We start from the raw sequence: 20,079 nt of genomic DNA on the forward strand, positions 1-20,079 counted from the left end.
ATACTTGATTAACAGTTCAAAGATATTATATATTTCCAACAACCTTGTAGAAAGGATAGTTACGCTGGTGCGTACGGTATAAGTTAAGTAGGCGAATGATTGAAGGGTGAAAACCCGGTAAAGAGATGTTGACTGATCTGTAGTCGTCGAACCAGCCTAGTCCGGTGACGATGTTGTCACAAAGGAAAATTCTCGCTCGGTGATGATCGCCCCACCACTTGTCGCTAGCGGGTGGGATCCCAATTTTTACCTGATGGAGCAATAACCATAAGGAACCTTTTGACTCGAAGACGTTTTATGCCAATTGACGGCCTCAGCGGTAAATAAGAAAGCCTCGTTCCATGGACAGTTCCTTAGGATTATTGCAATCTGTTTAATTCTATGTGCACGGCTGGTGGTCGCCTCAAACGTAAACAGTCACCGGACGTAACAGGTCAGTACATAACACGCAGTATTATCGTTAATAAAATAATTATAGCGAATGCTTTAGTCATCTGATGTAGCCAGTAAAATCTGAAATAAAAGAAAATATTATTAGTCGGATATACAAAAATGTTTATATTAGTTACTAGTTTTCTATGCGAAGACATTTCTATACGTACATCGATAACCGCCGCCGCGCTGCATCTAAAGATTTAGGGTCCTCTTTAAAAATAAATTTCTTTATTCCTATGACGCAAATTGCAATGTACTTGTCCCAGTCCATATCTTGCAAGTCCAATTCAACGATATCGCTATCTTCTAGCGTTTTCACTTCCTTCATCATATCGATAACGTTATCTCTTTTGAAGGACCATTGCCGTATGCTAAAGTAATTTGTCACTGTCGACATCGTATCGTAATATTTGCTAATTTTCATCATTCTGAAATACCATTTTTAAGTATTCTAACGTGCGGTAGCTCGTTGCTTGACAAACGATAGAATACTCACCTTGGTTTACTACCTCGAAGCCTTAAAAAGATATCCACGATGAAAGCAGGCAAAGTATGCAGAAATAAAGTCAGAATACTGTAAACATATCTGTTAGATACCATCGCACACCACGGGTACCACAACAAACCGTCCATCGGTATTTCGATGGCGTATTTCACGAATGTATCCTTCAGCTCACCGTATCTTGAAAATTGAAACGTTTACGCTGATAGAGATAATCGAATTATATTTCAATGGAGCTTATCATTATTAGAGTATCACATGAAATATTATATAATTTCAGCCATGTCTCCAGTTTATTAAATGAAGCTATTGAGAGCAAAAGTGAACGTAAGCATAGAATGCTTAAAGGAGCAACTGTCTTAATTACATTATTTATTTATTTACTACTTGCTTTAGACCAGATACCATTCATATAGCAAATACAGTATATTTACGTATAGTTTGAATAATTCATTTAATAATTTAATAATTCGGACTGAAAATTTCGTAGTAAACGTAACAAGGTTTCCAATTATTCATTATTATTTATTTAAATGTAATTAAATTCTTACGGAACATTGTTTAAGAAAATTATAAATATGTTCCAGACCCTCGATATCAGGATCACATAAGAAGAAGCTAATGCAAAGTGGAAGACAGAGTCTGGCAGGTATTGTTAGTTTACTCTCGTACTCTTGTTATTTCCGGATGAGACTGTTGAAAAGCATTGTCAATAATGAAATTAACTCTAGCTAATGATGTGTTTAAATTATAACGGCAGCGACATTTATCAACAAAACTAATCTCTTAAGAGCCCTCGTCGAGCATAAAGGGTTATCCATTTAACCCGGAACCCGATCTAGCGAAAACATATGAAAATGGCAACATTGTAACATGTACACTTATTATTACAGTCAAATGTCGTTCGTCACCTATCAGCTGTTGCTGTGCAAGTATAATTAGGCAAGAACACAGAGCGGTTTGATGGTCGCCTAAGAACTTTAAATTCGACGTCACAATAGGGGGAACACGGAGGGGCTGCAGTGATAATAAGAAACGATATCAAACACCACTTATATAGTCAAATTAGTCAGGAACATGTTCAAGCAATCACCGTTACAATACAAACTAACAGCAATTACTTGCATATGTCAGCAGTATATACACCACCGAGACACAAAATGACATTACAAAAATGAGAAGAGTATTTTCAATCCTTCGGTGACAAATACATCGCAGCGGAACACTTCAATACAAAGCAAACGCTATGGGGCCCAAGAATTAACGTGCCTTGCGGTAGAATACTAGAAAAATATATTAGAACTAGTAAGCTCAATATATTATCTATAAAAAGACCAATATGCCTTTCGACTGGTTATTTCAATTTGAATTGACTGGCTCGAGGATGGTCCAAGTAATTCGATCGGGCTCTCACGAGCAAGACTGTAATCGCACTGTTCTACCTCCTCCGTGGCAAAGGGATGGTCTGTCCCATCTCTTAAACTACACAAACAACAGTAAAAAACGTAAGCTAGATATAGTTAAAAAAACGTAAACACTAGTCGGAACGAATCGTCAACAAGCCATATTACTACTTCTAATAGATTTGCAATATTAGAATTTACAGACAATTCTATGGACGTAGTTGAAACATTTATAAATCAACATACGCAAGAAGGTCCTCCCCTCCCCCCAGCTATCTTCATCGATGATGTCATCGATATTCAAACAATGGTAAAGTCTACCGAGAAAGATGTTAACAAAGAGAATTGCAAACTAAAAATAAAAAATAATCAGGTTAAAATTCTATCGGCTAATCCAGATTCCTATAGAAAACTAATAAAGTTACTAAAAACCCTGAACGCAAATTTCCACACATATCAACTGAAATAAGAAAGACCTTTTCTTGTGGTACTTCGCAACATGCACCACTCAACTAACTTAGATGAATTGAAGCTTGAACTCTTAAATCATGGCTATGAAGTAACCAAAATTAGCAATATATATAATAGTATCACAAAAATACCGCTATCCTTTATTGATTTTGACTTTATTGATTTAAAGCAACAGCCAAATAATAAAGAAGTCTATGACATCAACCGTTTAATGAATTCTGTAGTAAAAATTGAACCACCTTTTATGAAAAAAGAGATAGTTCAATGTAAAAGGTGCCAAAGGTACGGCCGCACACAGAAATTTGTAATCACAATTACCGCTGCGTTAAATGTGCTGGTCTTCATTCTACAGATCAGTGCAGTAAATTTTCAGAAACTTCTGCGAAGTGCATCCTCTGTCAAGGAGAGCATCCTGCGAACTATAAAGGTTGCATAGCCTGCAAGATCTTGTATAAAAATAAGTACCCTAAACCCAGAGTTAAGAACCTAACCAACCAAGTACATATTCCACAAAAATTCACTACTCCTCCAACCTCGTATGCACAGGTAGTTCAAGGAAATCAAAGCAGATCGAAAATCTATAATGATCATCCACAAAATAGTGTTCCCAGTTCACAAAACACGGATAACTTCAATAGGCTTGAAAAATTAATCGTGAAATAAACAGAGCAAATCAATAACTTGTTATCATTGCTTACAATCATCGTGAACAAATTAACACGCTTCAACGTAAAATAAAGCCAATTTAGAATGCTAACGGTCTAGCTCAGCATCAATACGTACTAGAACTCTTCCTAAAACAACAAGAAATTGACGTAATGCTTATATCTGAAACTCACTTCATCAATAAAAATTACCTGAAAATAAATGGTTATAACTTTTACCATACACAACATCCCAGTGGAAAGGCACATGGCGGCACCGGAATTATCATCAAGACCAGCATTAAGCATTATAAGCTTCCTTCGTTCAAGAAGGACTACCTCCAAGCTACAAATGTAGCGATAGAAGATTGGCATGATCCAATCACCACATCAGCAGTATATTGTCCTTCTAGACATTCTATTTCCAAAGAAGACTTCGATAAATTTCTCGAAAACCTGGGCAATAGATTCATAGCTGGAGGAGACTATAACGCTAAACATACACAATGGGGCAGCAAACTTATCATAGTAAGAGGCAAAAATCTTTTGAAATGCATAAACACCAACAGACTTAATTACTTCAGTACAAACGAACCTCAGTACTAAAGGACAGATGTTACGTCAGATGGTATTCGATGTAATCTCAGAATGTTATGTCCGAACAAACTTAGTTATGTAGCCATGTTCGGTATAATTTTCTGTATATAATATTGTAATAGTACCAGTTAAGTGAATAACCCTGTATACTAATATTCTAAGGTTTGTTATTTCCTGCGTCTATTTCTTATAGACCGATTTTCTCAATCTCTTATCTTGATCGTAATTTGTGTCCGACTATGGAACAGGATTATGATGCTTATTGTCATCAACTAACCAATTCGGAAGTGTATTCGTTGAAATGGTATATATTAGTGCAAAGGTGTGTTGATTGATTTCTTTATGAGTAAGCGGTCAGGTCCAAGTATTATAAAACATGTCAACACATGTTCCTGCGTGAAAAAATAGAATGGTATGATAAAATTGTGGCCGCATTAGACACACACAATGCCAGTTGCTACACCTTTCAATCGAATGACTCTAGAAAATGCAAAGTAATAATAAGAGAGCTTCACCACTCGACATCAAAACAACTTATCAAAGATGATCTACAAGAATTTAGATATCAAGTATGCCACATGATAAACATGAAAAACACAGAAACTACTCACACTACGCGTGGTTGAATTACAGCCGGTTCCAAACGATAAAAATTTATGCGAATCGGAAGAAGACTGGCCAACACTGGCAGAACTAGCAAAATCTAAAAGAAACAGCCAACAGCATACACGTTGCCAACAACACGGAAACGCAAAAAATTATTGAGACGGCAAACCATTCTGTATAAAATACGCTGAATCATATCTCTCCTCACTGTGTCTTAAAAAGAAAGAAGAACCGACCCTGTCATCTGCGTGAACTGTCAGGGAAAGCATCCGGCAAATTATAAGCGATGTAAAATTCGAAAGAAAATACGAGCAAGAACGTTGTCGAAATTAAGAGATAAAGAAGCAGAACAGGCTACGCAAGAAATACTCCTATCACAGCAACCATATGAAACGGTATGTATAAAAAATCGAGGAAACCGAAATTTAAAACATACGTGCGCCACAATTCGCAAAAGTTACGCTCAGATCACAGCAACAAAAGGCAACCAAGCTAATGTCTCAAATCTTCTTGTCGAAAAAGTAGACAAACTCGGAACCATTCTGCAACAACAAATGCGGCAAACAACATTAACATTTGCATTTTGCTTTATATTTGCATTTGCTTAATAGAAAACATAACTGATTTTGCGATCGCAGATTTTTCTCCCAAACATAAGCGACATACAGTTTATCTAATGTAAAAGCAAAACGGACATCTGACCACGTTCTAATCACCCTCACTCGTCATATAGAAGACCACAATCATCAGATCAAAGACCAGATCGCGAGACCAAAATCAATTACAATAAAATCCACTCGCTAGCCGACATTTCAGCAGCACCTAGACAAAACTCTAAACTGCAATATCCCCTTATAAACGAAAGAAAACATCGAATCAGCTGCGGAATTTTTCACCGCGGAAACAATTCAATCCAGACACGTACATCAATGAAACAGCTTTCAACTATTTATATTAACTATTTATATTAAACAAAATGAAAGAGAAAAGAAGAACAGCAAAAGAATGGCAAACATACTTATAAAGCAAGTAAAGCAACTTCTACTGGATGAAAAGAATAAAAAATTCAAAGCATTGGAAAGAACTTGGGCACCACACATCAGTGGTAAACTACTCTCTGTGGAAAACAATCAAAGACATTTAAAGGCATATTAAACGAACACCTCCGTGGAAAAACGACACTAAGTGAACGAAGGTTAAGCAGAACAGGCTGCAAAATACCTGCAAGTCATCTTCGATACAAACGATCCACACACGATGAAACGTACTTGATTTATAAGCAAATACTACAAGGAAGTATATGGCAAACATTCGCGCACTAAATGATTGATTCAAGCTGGAAGGGAACGATGCTCAGTTTACAAACACGTCCTATTCGCTTAAGGATCTGATCTGATTATATGAATTTGATTCGAAAAAAATGCTAGCACGTTTTTATAATTCATGCAGCTAAATGGGAATAAGTTAACTGTATGTGTACACAGAAGAAATTTAGTATAGTCCCTTTTTACTTCCAGTTATACAGGGTGGTTGGTAACTGGTGGTACAAGCGAAAAGGGGGTGATTCTACGCACAAAAAGAAGTCGAAAATATAGAATAAAAATTTTTCGTTTGAGGCTTTGTTTTCGAGAAAATCGACTTTGAATTTTCGCTCGGTACGCGTGTGGTACGTTATAACGGATCTCACTGTAGATCGTTACCTCGATGGAAAAATTAAAAAAAAAAAAAAGAAAATTAAAAAAAAATTGTTATTCTATATTTTCGACTTCTTTTTTCGCGTAGAATCACCCCCTTTCCGCTTGTACCACCAATTACCAACCACCCTGTATAATCTTTAGCATTTGAATTATTTCATTTACGATGAAATGCTTTTCATTTATTGGCATTCCCATTGATCGTGTCGCTTAAATAAATTACAGGTTTTACGATACTCCAACAATTCAATTAAATTGCTTGAAAAAATTCCGTAATAAATATTACTTGATAGGGCGCGCGTTATTCGTACAGTTGTACACTTTGATGTTCATATCACGATGCCGCGTGACGTGCCATGCGGCACATAATATCGTGTCGACCACATAATCAGCGGGTACTGTATCCGTTATTGTGTCTGCCTTAGCCAACGCTATTTTAGCGAAACCTCTGCTGATAAATAGTCCGAGAGCTGCAACAACAAACTTGGTTAAAACTAATTCATGCTTCTCGACTGCCTCGAAATGTGGCTATAAATAGATAGAAAGGATATTCGTGACTGACAGCAAAAGTAGAGCTTTAAAAATTGTTTTTCTTTTTATTATGTAATTTGTACTTTACAATTTCTCCAGCTGGACATTCGGTAAATTTTTCTAGCTTTATTGTTAATTAACATGTGGATGGTTACCCCCAGCAGAATACCATCTTCAAGTTTGTCCAGTTTATTTCTTTAGTGTGAGGTGTAGACAGTTGTGGGTGATAGTGGTGCTGCTGGTGTAGATGTCGCTACTGTTGTAGATGTCGTTGCTGGTGTAGATGTCGCTGCTGGTTTAGATGTCGCTACTGGGGTACTGCTGCTTTTTCTTTTCGCTTAGAAGTCGTGGAAGGAAAATCGGACTACAGGCGCCGGGATTTGAAACCCGGGTCCCGAACGTTCATAACCAAAGGCGCTAACCACTGCGCTACCGTCGTCCGGTAATAGTTGCTGTCGAGTGCCGCCACAAATGATGTCAGTGAGCTGCTTTCTTTTTAGTCTTTTTTTATGAGAGTTTTGCTCGCTTCAGCAGTCAGCTGATTTGGATGTGTTGCCATTCTTTCCTTGTATCTTTTTGCGTATCTACCGATTTCTTGTTTGACCGTTAGTATTTTTAGGTCTTTGCGTATATCCTCGTTTCTGACATACCATGGAGAGTTGACTATTATCCTCAGTATCTTCGATTTTAGCGACACCAATTTATTTATGTGACTTATTGCCGCTGTCTCCCATAATGGTATTTCGTACGTCCAAATTGGTTTTATTATCGTTTTATAAATTTTTAGTTTGTTTTCCATGCTGAGTTTAGAGTTTCGACTAGTTAGCCAGTACATCTGTCTTCATTTTATCCGTATTTTGTCGATAATTGATTTAGTATGTTGCTTCTATATAAGTTGTGTGGCTAAGTGGAGTCCTAGGTATTTAACTTGCCTTGTTTGTGTTATGTGCGTGCCATTCAATTGGATATTTGATGGTTTTCGTTTTCCTAGTGTACATGGTTGCATCTACTGGGCTTTGCTCTTATTTCTTTATCTTGTAACCATTTTTCTATTTTTGTGATATGCTCTTGAAGTAATATGACTGCTGTTTCAGGATTAGTGTGATTGACTAGTACAGCCGTATTACTGTTGGTAGTTGTTGGTATGTTGGCCTTGTATATTGTATATAAAATGGGTGCTAAGACGCTTCCCTGCAGTACCCCTGCCTCAATGTCTTTAACTTCATAATATGCGTCCTTTGTTTTTACTACAAGGGTTCCATTAATTAGGTATGATTTGAGTAAGTGGTAAATTTGTCTTAGGAAATGTTTTTTGGTTGTTTGTAAGAGGCTTTCACGGTTCACTTTGTCAAATGCTTTCTCGATGTCCATGAAGAGTACTGTAGAGTATTTTTTCTTTTCCATCGCTAGTAAAATTTCATTGACGAGCCTGTGCATTTGCTCTATCGTTTGGAGCGCTTGTTTCTGAATCCAAATTGGTGATCTGATATTCATTTTTCTTTGTCTATTGTTGGTTTTAGACGGTCGTATATTATTTTCTCTGGTATTTTGGAAAACACGTGAAGTAGTGATATTGATTTGTAAGATGCAGTAAGATGGTGTGGGTCATGGTAACATTACGTTATTGGCTTAGGTAACATTATGATCTATGCTATCTTCCATAGATTAGGAAAACATTGGTTCTTAAAATTGCATTGAATATTATTGTGATTAAACGTATTGCTTTTGGGGGAAGGTCTTTCAAGATTTTACCATTGATTAGGTCGATTCCTGGTGTTTTATTGTTTTTTGTTTTCTTGATTATGATTCTAGTTTCTTGTGCTGTTATATTAGGTATGCTTGTTAGTTGAGGTACTAGTATTTTGAGCATCTTCGTCTGAATGAGTAAATGCGTGTTACAAAGATGGTTGGAAAATTCTTCAGCTTGTTCTTTGTTGCTTTTGGCCCATCTGTTATCTGGTTTTCTGATTGCTGGGATTAATTTTTTTGACTTCTTTATTTTGTTCGTGGCTTTCCACAGAAAATAGTTGGCAGTCTCGTGCGCAGAGAATGTCTCTATGAATTTTGAGAATTCGTTATTATCATCTCTTATTTTACTTTTTATTTCCTTTGCAAGTTTCTTTAAATGTTTTCATATGTTCTATGTTTTTGCTATTTTACTTTCGCTTTTCTTTTCTCTTTGATTTTGTCAAGGATGTCTAGTGGAATTATTTTTGTTTGTCTATTATTTAGTTCGTAAGTAGTAGTTTCCCATGCTGCTTCTTGTATAATTTCTGTCAATGTTGTTGATTTTGTTTTCAATTACTTGTTTAAATGTTTGCCATTTAGTGGTTTTATTGCAAAACGACTCTGAATTGCTATAAAGTATTGGTTTATTTACGTATTCTATTATTATCGGTGTATGATCGGAGCTAAGCTCAAGACTGGATGTTATTTTTAATTTGTTTCCGTTTTGTCTTTATATTGCTGTAAAATCAAGCAAATCAGGAGTTTTACTCATTTCGTGTTCGCTCGGATTCTACAATTTCTTGTTGTGAGTGATAGTTGCTGTATGTTCTGCTTCTCAGCGGTAGAAACAGTTTACGTTGCGGTTGTTTTAGCTAGCTGGATGGTTTCCATTACAGTTATAACATTTTACTTTGTCTGTTTTTCCTGTGTATGGGTAGTTTGTTGTTAAGTGGTTTTCTGCATATTTGACACACGCTGGGTTTCTGCTGCAGTAATTTTCTTGTGTTTTTCCGTATTGTTGATACCGTATGCATTGCGGTATGCCCTTCTTATAACAAGGCTTCTTATAACAAGGTTTTTTTAATATCAAAGATTTCTTTGTTATTAGTTTTGGATTCAAGTTCTATTAGAAACAGTAGCAATGGTTGTTTCGTATCGTATCTGGTTATATTATTTGTTGTTCTTACTTGGTGTCTGATTTTTGCTAATTCCTCACATATATTTTTTATGTTTGTTCTTGAGTGTAGTTCTCTAATTACTATATTGTAGCTTTTTCTGTTTTGAGCTGGTATGTATGATACCCAGCGTTTTTCTCCTTTAACCCTTTCGCTTCGGCAGTCCAGTTCACCCAAGTGCTCTCCTTGTACGGAGGCGCGCGCCACAAATGTGGCGTGATTGCTGTATAAATGTTTTCCTAAGTTTTAAATAACAACTGTGCTGAATAAAACAATAATAAAACAATCTTTGCTCCAATATGATAAGTATAATTTACATCTTTAATATGAAAAGGCTTCTGCCGGTAACGGAAAAATATATTATTGACTACAGATGGCACTGATGTATGCCTGATATATGGGGTGCCGATCGTCGCGTGGTCGCCGCCTATAAGCGGCACCCGAAGCGAAAAGATTAATGCTCGCGTCACTTTTCTAAAGATTTCTGGAGTTTTTGTTTGTACTTTTACTTGTTCCAGTTTTAATTCCTTTATGCTGAAGTTTACTTTTCCATCAGTGTTGTTCAATAGTTCAATTAGGGGATCTATTATTTGGCCATGAATGTAGATCGGTGGTGGTTTAACGATATAAGTTGTTTTTTTTTCTTTTGGGTCCATATCTATCTCTTCTACCAGTGAACTGAACGAATTTCAGAGTGAGATGCCTTGTAGCCACTGATGCGTATCGGTGTCGGAAATTTTTATAGCGCTTGTGCCTGGTATTATTTTACACTTTTTGTTTGCTGTTGCTACCTTCCAGTGTTCATCTTGATATGACAGTTCATCATTGTAGCTGTTTTCTTCTTGGTTTTACAACGTTTCCATTTCTTTTATAGTTGAGCTTTCCTGTTCTTTGTTAATTGGTCGTTTTCTGCTTAACATATTTGTAGCTTTATTTATGTAGTATACTTCACCTTTGTTATTTTCATTGGCGGTATTTGTTGTTGCATTTTGAAGCTTCAACCATTTGGCAATGTTCGTTGTCGTTTTGTCTACCTGACTGCTTGTCGCACTTTCACTGAAGCACAGTTTCTCACGTCTGTTTAGCTCAGCTGCTCGGGCAGAACTGCAAGCTTTAAAAACGGTTATCTAGTAAAGGTTAGAGTCATTTACCTTCTCAGAAATTAATTAACTCCACTCTTTGTGAATATTTCAATTTCATTGCCTAAAAATGTTATTCCTGTTCGACTTCTCAAAAAGCAGCCTATTTCGATGAGTTTCACATGTATCATATGTCCTTTACGTCAAATCGTGGCTTTCTCGACGCAACTTAACTCTTCAAAAACGGTTTTTTCGTAAAGTAGTAAAGTAAACTTTCTAATATTTTGAAATCATGAACATTAAGTTCTTCATTCCATTTAGAGTCGATTATTTCACGCGCTAAGAAATATTTTCCTGTTGTTACCTCCCGTGACTCTCTACATAAACCAGACTCTATCCCTCGAGCAAGATGACCACCAGATGCCTAAACACCCTTGTTGGCGGTCCTTCGATAATCTCAAGGATCAATCATAAATTTTAGCATTTTTAATAGTTAAGGCCCTTAAGACCACACAAGTGTCCTTTAAATTGAAGCATTTCTCAGACTTATTGTCCATTCCGGAAAAACACGAGAAAGCGAGTTTTTCCCATGCACAATACCACCCACAAGCGATCTTTGATTGGGGGCGGCCAGCACCCATCCTTACCTACCAGTTTTGTTTTTATCCAATTAGCAGCAATGACCGTTGTCCTCACTATCCTAACCAAAATTGCCATCAACGAATCCGCTTGTCCCGTGCTTTAGGCACACCCATCACTAGTTCTCCTCCGCGACAGTACCATCTCCGAACTTCATTGGTTTTACGTCCTTTGATCAGACAACATCTTAACTCGCTATTAAATATTTGATCGGTCAACATCTTAAACTTGCTATTTACACTTCGTTGAGAACACGTCTACACCGCGTATATTAATACTTAACTCTTCAAAGTTGTTGGAATAAAGTGTATATTTTAACCTGTTAACTCATTTTAACCTGTTATCATCATTTTAATCATTCCTATTATCTTAACCGAAATGGGAGATCGACTGATTGGTGGCGTCGATTATCGTATCGTAACGAGAATTTACTCTCGTTGACGCGCTCTACCGCGACCGTTTCTCTCCACGAAGGTCGAACACCTGTTTCTTCATTAATATCGCGGTATTTATTTTCTATTTCACTTTGAAAAATGAACATATATAGTATATAATATTATAGTATCGTGGACGAGGGACCTGGGGGGTGTCGTGCAGATTGTAAACAAGCGGTTGTTGAGATGCGAATTATAAACAATCTTAGTGAGTCTAAGGCAAAAGACAAAGGGTTGCTAGGGGACGATAAACGAATTAAGAGCAGTATGAGTTGAGAAGTCAGAGAGTGCGGATTGTGTTGTCCAGATAGTATTGTTAGCGTTGTTAATTATCTAGTTGTCTTAATTATTATACGTTGACATTTAATTATTATACTCTGACGGGTGTACGAAAACCTGAGGGGTCTGGGCTCGGGCGGTGACTCCTCTCCCGTCGGGCAGGCAGCACAAGACGTTCGGAGAAAAGCTAGGCGGGAGGTATGCGAGCGGTGGCGCTTCGACCTACTCGCCAAAGATCAGGTCCGTGGCTCCTGTTATCCTTCTGGATGACGCAGGTGCTCACCGGGCATGGAGTATTCCATGAGTATGTGCAGAGAATTGGAAGATAGCTGACGAACACCTGTCACCACTGCGAAGAGGACGAGGACACGGTCCAGCACACGCTGGAGTTTTGTCCGGCGTGGGAGAGAGCCTCCCTTCCCCCGCCGTGTTCTGCAACTAGCGATTGCCGAGAGTTTGGACCTGTCGCGTCAGTCGTGGAAGCGATGCTGAGGGGGCAACAGGAGTTCCTCGCAGTCCGCTTCTATTGCGAAGAAGTAATGCTCGCAAAGGAGCGAGAACTTCTCTCTCTTGTAGTGTTCCGTGCCGAAGGCCGGCCTTGCGCCGCCCTAAGTGGTCATAGGGGTCGTCACGTCGAGGAAGTTCTGGGATCTCCTCGGACTTGCACGACGGTCCAGGGAAAAGCGTTGAGAGGGCTAGTTCCTCTAGACCTGAGTGATGGCTCCCTCAGAATGAGAGAGGACGCTGGAGTACTCCGGCAGTAATTCGAAAGAGGTCCCGGAACAGCTCTGTCGAGCGTCGGGTGAACCACCGTGGGGTTTTAGTCGACATAGTCATTTATTAACATTGTCGACATTTAGTTAAGATCGACATTACCCCGCCGCCTCACAGAAGAGCGGCGGGTGTCCATGAAGATTTTCCCACGTATATAAAAAAAAGTCTTTATCAACAGCATTTATACACCTTGCGCAAAAAGTATGTTTTCACATACTTTTGAATGAGTGAGTGAAAATTTGACGCTGCTTTATTCTATTGTTGATTGATTCCTTCCTTATGATAGTTAAGGAGAACTAAGATCTTGTGATACGAAAGACTTATATTATTCGAAATCACTCGAGTATAGTTGATCGCTCTTACACGCAATATATGTAAATGAAATATGCAGCGATGAAGAATTAACATTATAAATATTTATAGAAATACCTATATGTATAGTGATATTGCCCAACCAACCAGGACACGGTTCCTTCAGCGAGGCACTAATTATACTTGGTCGCACTATCGCAACTGGGAAACTTTTACTGTTGCTGGATACAATCTGTTCTGCCAAATTCTTGGTGAACGTGTATGTGTTTGGATGAATTTTTAAAATTCTTTCTTCTAATAGCTCAATCGACTCTTTGTCAAGACTGTCACAAATCTCAATCACGCTAGATGGTTGTATACTCGTGCTGAAAAATTATCAATAATAGGATATCATATAGTATCATCTACGTAACTTGGAATCCGCACTGCCGAAAACATTGAGAATAACAACAATGCAACATGTACACCACTATATCGTGCGTCATCTATGAGCTTTTACCAGAAGTATGGCAAGGCGAGAACATCGAGCGATTTCGTCGTCGGCATTGCCGTTGACGGAGTTTAATTTTGATGCCACTGTAAGTAAAAAACGATACCCGTTTTCTGTACAATAATTACGTTCTATGAGTTATTTCGCTGCATCTATTTGGCTTCTCTTGTTTATCATTTGTACGTTCGATATATTCACAGCAGATAATTACTAAATTTTATGTTACAACATAGAAGAAAATGATTAACGCAACAGTTAAAAAAAAGAAATAACGAACGAAATATGTAGATGAAGAATAACGAAGTTTGTAAAAATGCAATTAATTACATTAATTACATATGAGGTAAACATAATTCAAGATTTCAGTTATCGAAGAAAAGAAAAGAAAATTGAGCACGGGAAAATGCACAGAAATGGACGCACATGTTTGTTTCGAAGCTTCGTGAGTGCACAGGGACATGAAATTGTATTTGACAAAAAGACGCGGGGCTCGCTTCTCTTTATCCTATAATATGTACAGAACAGCGATCCTTTTCTCCTTATTGGCTTTTTTATTTCTCCTTAATCAGCGACAATGAAATTGCTCTGTGTTCTCATCTCATTATACTTCGGACAATAGCTCATAGATGGCGTATGATATATGATTCTAACATATTAAACGTGCTACACGTTACAGTGTTCCCATCATAAACACATAAAAACAAAGTGCGCAAGTACATGCACGGCCGCGTATCAGGTCTAGAAACTCTAGAGGAGGAGTTTGAACTATGAATTTTTAAAGGTTGTGCTTTGTAAATTACTTGTCACTAAACATAGATGATATAAACTAAACTACTTTTCATAAATTTTTTGTTAACGTACTTAAGGTAAACATAAAGTATTTCACGTGTATTTTGTAATAGTAGTAGATTTCAGTTGCAGACACAAGTCGTATTGCGCGGCGAATCCTAGCAATTTGATTGAAACGCCTTATTTCTGAGAAACATTTTTTGACACGTAATAATCTTACCCTCTGCCCCTCTGCCCTTACAGCAACAACAGTTCCCAGAGCTGTGTATACGACCATGATCATGAAAATTTAATTATTAATATAATTTAAATATTAAATATCATTTATCCTTACCTGTACACTTTTTCCTCAATATCTGGTAGATTTGCGTTACTATAAGCTGTGCTAACATGGATAACGCTAATTACATGCTTCAGTTCATTGCACAGTTCAATGATACTAAAAGTACCTTTCACATTTGTGTTCACGGCCGCATTCAACGGCTCCTTGAAATTCAAAGTGGCTGCAACGTGGAACAATATGTTCACATTCTCTATCAACATATTTCTGTCTTCTTGCGAAAGACCTAATTTTGGTAGACTTATGTCACCCTCTACGGGGTGAACTTTTTTTAATGCTGAGGGATTCTTTGCTTTAGCATCATCGAAAATCTGAAGAAGAAAAGGTACAAGCTCAGTTTCCAACATAGATTGTTATTGAATATACTAATTTTCTATCAACACATTGTTATATATACGTTTTATATATATGTCGGGTTTACATTAGAATTAGGGTTAGGGGCGTGAAACGAATCTTCGTTTGGGTTACACGTTGTCGTTATGCAATAGAGAAGACATTGACTAGTGCAAATACGATTATTATAGAACCGGACGAGTAACCGTGGTAGTTAGGTACTCGAGAAACTAATGACAATGATCCTAGGTTCAATAACGAATCCGCGGTCGACGGGATGATAGATGAACGTGCTCACAAAATTCACTGGTCGTAAGGGGCTACTCTTTTCGTCGATAAGATCGCAAGAGAGAATAACTTTCCCGTCCCGATGATGCCACAGAGGAAAACTATAATGGGGTGTGTCTAAGGACACGAGATCATCGGATTCGTCGAGAAAAGCCTTCGTTCAGAAAGTAAGGGAAATTGACGTTGCTGCTAATTGGTCAATCTCCATATCGGTGGTTAGAAAAAGATGCTAGCCGCCCTCGAGGGAAAGTTGCTAGTGGGAGACGCCGCTCGTTGAAAAATAGGTCTCCCCTATTTTCCCGTAGTTGGGACAAAGACTGTTTGTCTGTTTGAAGGACTTTAGTTGACTAAATCTTAAGATTTATAACGGGCCCTCGGGCTAGCTGAACATGTACTGCGGAGGCGCATCGACATCTGGCAATCATCTTACTCGAAGACAAACCTGCCCCCAGGTCACCATCAACAATGCAACAGTTCCTAGCAGGGACACAGTCCGATACCTGGGCATGACCCTGGACAGGCGACTAACGTGGAAGACACACATCTCAGATAAAAGGAAGCAACTAAAGGACAAACTAAAAAAACTCTATTGGCTCACGGGCCGACGCTCCAAACTAAATTTACAGAATAAAATTACCCTCTACAAGACCGTAATAAAACCTGTCTGGACCTACGGAATCCAACTATGGGGAACAGCAAGTAACTCCAACATCGAAATACTCCAACGCTTTCAATCGAAAACGCTAAGATCCCTAATTGACGCACCTTGGTATGTAACCAATGAAACAATACACCGCGACCTCAAGATACCCACCGTCAAAGAGGAAATAGCAAAATATAGCAACAGATACAGCAAAAGAATCAACAAACACCGAAACCCCCTAATCACTGGACTACTCGATACGACGGACCAGATTCGCAGGCTGAAGAGGCACTACCCGCTAGACCTAAACGTTAGATTCATTTAATTATCCAAATCAAGCATATGCACTTACTTATAATACTCATAGATTATAAATTATATCTATCTATAATAAGTATTAACTTATTGTAAATAAACAGCCATGTCACTGCGCCACGCCAGAAAAATTACTGAAAATTCTCAACGCGAGAATTGATTGTAATTTCAACAAATAAATAAAAAAAAAAAAAAAATCTTACTCGAAGAATGGGGTCTGCGTGTGGCGAGCTACGGGGCAGAGACCGTTGGAATGTTCACTGTCGAGTGTTACAACTATTTCCTTTTTAAGGAGAGCTATAGAATTATTCCATGCCTTTGTTAGACAAAGCGTTCATCCCGTGACCGCGGCTACGTTCGGCGACTGGCTGTCGCCTCGAGCCCAAGCTCATTATCACAACTCTCGAACAATTACAATCGGATTGAATAACTACAATTGTTCAATTACAGCTATAGTAGACTCTAGGTTACAATGTTGCGGGATTAACCAAAATTCCAAAGGCTCCGGTGTTCTTTCATCTCCGACATATATATATATATATATATATACATATATATATAATATGTATATAATATATATATAATATATATATATAATATATAATATATATATAGTATATAATATATATATAATATGTAATATATATAATATAATATATATATATAATATAATATATATATATAATATATATATAATATATATATATATATATATATAATATGAAATCGAGAAATTAATGAAATGTGAAATTAATCGGTTTGGTTTATGAATGTCTTAAATATTGAAAGCATCGAAAATGTTATTTACGTACGGGGTCATCTATGATCTCTTTATATCGTTGTTCCATCGTTTGGTGTTTTTTTGGACGAACCAGAATAAAAATAACGACGATGCGTGGACACACGCGTATCAGTTTCTCCAGAAGGCCTTTCCCCACGAAACCAGATGCCCCGGTTATAAAAATTCCAGTTCCGGCGTAAAATCCCTCGATGGAATTCACCTTATTTAAATTTTCTGTAAATTCCGTATTCATTGTACTAGTACCACAGCACCCTCGCGCTTTCAATCCCGATATCTGTAATTGAATAATAAAAAATAATATCTCGAAAATTAGGCGAGTCCACTCCTTATATGTATAGGAGAAGGTTGTCCAGAATATCGATTTCTGCAAAAATCATCGAAATCGGAATGCAGACAGCATTTCTGAACTTTTTCCAGGAATTAACATTTTTCACAATTTTGCTCCTTTATATTTTATCTGAACTGCGGTGTGAGACATGTAATGACTTATTTCTAAGTACATTATATTCAAAAGTAGTTATATAAAGCAGATCAGTATATAGCTCTGTATATACGAAAAAGTTTTCATTGCTCAGGGTTCCCCACTTACATAAGTGGGAATTCGCGCAAGCGAAAACATATGAGAATGGCTATAGTGTGACGTATACTCTTACTACTACAGTCAAACGTCGCTCGTCACCTATCAACTATTGCTGTAGAAATATAATTAGGCAAGAACATAGAGCGGTTTGGATATCGCGGTTTGAAAGACTTTAAATTTACTGTCATAACAAGCAGAAGGCGATCGCTAAGAAATATCGCCGCGTAATTTTTTTGCCAAAACAACTTCCCAATAGGAATTCCTTGTTTATTGAGAATATACACATGTAATATATACAGGGTTGGTAACTGGTGGTACAAGCGGAAAGGGGGTGATTCTTCGCGAAAAAAGAAGTCGAAAATATAGAATAAAAATTTAAAAAAAAATTTTTTTTTTTTAATTTTTTCATTGAGACAACGATCTACAGTGAGATCCGTTATAACGTACTACGCGCGTACCGAGCGAAAATTCAAAGTCGATTTTCTCGAAAACAAAGCCTCAAACGAAAAATTTTTACTCTATATTTTTGACTTCTTTTTTCGCGTAGAATCACCCCCTTTCCGCTTGTACCACCAGTTACCAATGACCCTGTAGAATAAAAATTTTTCGTTTGAGGCTTTGTTTTCGAGAAAATCGATTTTGAATTTTCGCTCGGTACGCGTGTAGTACGTTATAACGGATCTCACTGTAGATCGTTGTCTCAATGGAAAAATTAAAAAAAAAAAGTTAAAAAAAATTTTTATTCTATATTTTCGACTTCTTTTTTCGCGAAGAATCACCCCCTTTCCGCTTGTACCACCAGTTGCCAATCACCCTGTATATAAATTAGATATATATATATTTTCATTTAAATAATCATTTAAGTAATCATTTAAATAAAATCATTGGATACTTGAGAATTCAAATAAAAAATACAAGTAAATTATTTGTTACTTGAATAAATCTATATACATTATTTAAAATAATGGAGTCAATTATTATTTATAAATATAATTCTCGTTTATTATTTTTACCCATTTTTAATTAATACCTATCGGTCGTTGAACAAATTTATCTTTACACAAATATAATATTTCAATCGGCAAGATTACTGTAAATTACAATTTGTAATTTTTAATGCTGCCTGTTAACGACGAATAGGCCAATGTCACATCAGCTTTCGGACAACTTGTTCGAAAAGCAAATGCAAACTGCGATTTGTCTGTTGGAAAATAACGATATTAATTTTACGACTTCTTCATTGTACACAATGAAACAGATAAGACAAAACCAAAAACTACCTATTTATACATTATTATTCGTTTTCCAATTAAATCCAAATGGGAAAGTCTTTTAAACGATGCCAAAAAATAATTTAATTATTATTTCTTATTTGCGAATGATATTTTAAAGACTTGTGCTTAAATAAGAAATTTCATTCTTATTCGCAACTAAAATATTATATTGGTTTGTTATTTATTATTTAGTAGTTAAATAAAATGTTGCCTAGCACTAGATGCACATTTACCTTTGTTCTTCTTACATACTAATCTTGTCGAATTAACAGATCAGATATAACTGTTCAACTTAAACACTCTACCGTTCATTGACATATCTCAAGCATCGACGTGTCTTGTTTCGTTTTATAGGAAGTTTGGTACCGATAACCGGCTGTATTTAACTGAAAAGCCATGCTGCGCCAGCACGCTTCAAACATACGAAATGTGAAATTTATTATCACCTTGTGTACGTCAAAGTAAGTTCCACTTACTTGATCTTTCCTGTATTTTCTTCGGTTATTTTTCTCTTCTTCTTACTGATGTCTCGCAACACCGTGATTACCGTTGACGGCCTCGTTTCTCCAAATTGTTACACAGTAGCGTGCTGTTTGTTCTCACCTCACCGATGGTACATAAAATAAGCACGATGGCGGTCCGTAACTGCAGGAAAGGCACGAAATTCGTCGTTATATCTTCGTGGAGTTCTTTTCTACTTTTCAGTTTCGTGAATCGTATCGCGAAATGGAATGGAAGCTCAGTTCGCTTCTCACTGTTAGACGCGATCAAATAAAAATAAGGATAATAACTGCTTCTTCTTGTCTGTTCTCTTCATTGACGTTACTTTTATGCTCCCCTCCGTCACGATCACGTGTTAACAGAAGGGAAAACGTGGAAAGAAAGATGGAGAAGGAGATAGAGATACAAGGAAGGGAATAAA

General features: G+C 37.1%; 1 protein-coding gene across 1 annotated transcript; it reads right to left on the reverse strand.

Moving 5' to 3' along the window:
- Positions 1–16: 16 nt before the first annotated feature.
- LOC126872657 (putative fatty acyl-CoA reductase CG5065) lies at positions 17–19,929 on the reverse strand. The gene is made up of 8 exons (XM_050632775.1): positions 19,634–19,929; positions 17,314–17,577; positions 14,917–15,233; positions 13,421–13,668; positions 6,639–6,822; positions 932–1,117; positions 603–863; positions 17–513 (listed from the first exon to the last, which is right to left on the reverse strand). Exons 2-8 carry the CDS (start codon positions 17,533–17,535, stop codon positions 435–437), a joined length of 1,497 nt encoding a protein of 498 aa, XP_050488732.1. The 5' UTR covers positions 17,536–17,577; positions 19,634–19,929; the 3' UTR covers positions 17–434.
- Between the last annotated feature and the right edge of the window lie 150 nt (positions 19,930–20,079).

Source organism: Bombus huntii, chromosome 13 (assembly GCF_024542735.1).
Source record: "Bombus huntii isolate Logan2020A chromosome 13, iyBomHunt1.1, whole genome shotgun sequence".
Lineage (NCBI taxonomy): Eukaryota > Metazoa > Arthropoda > Insecta > Hymenoptera > Apidae > Bombus > Bombus huntii.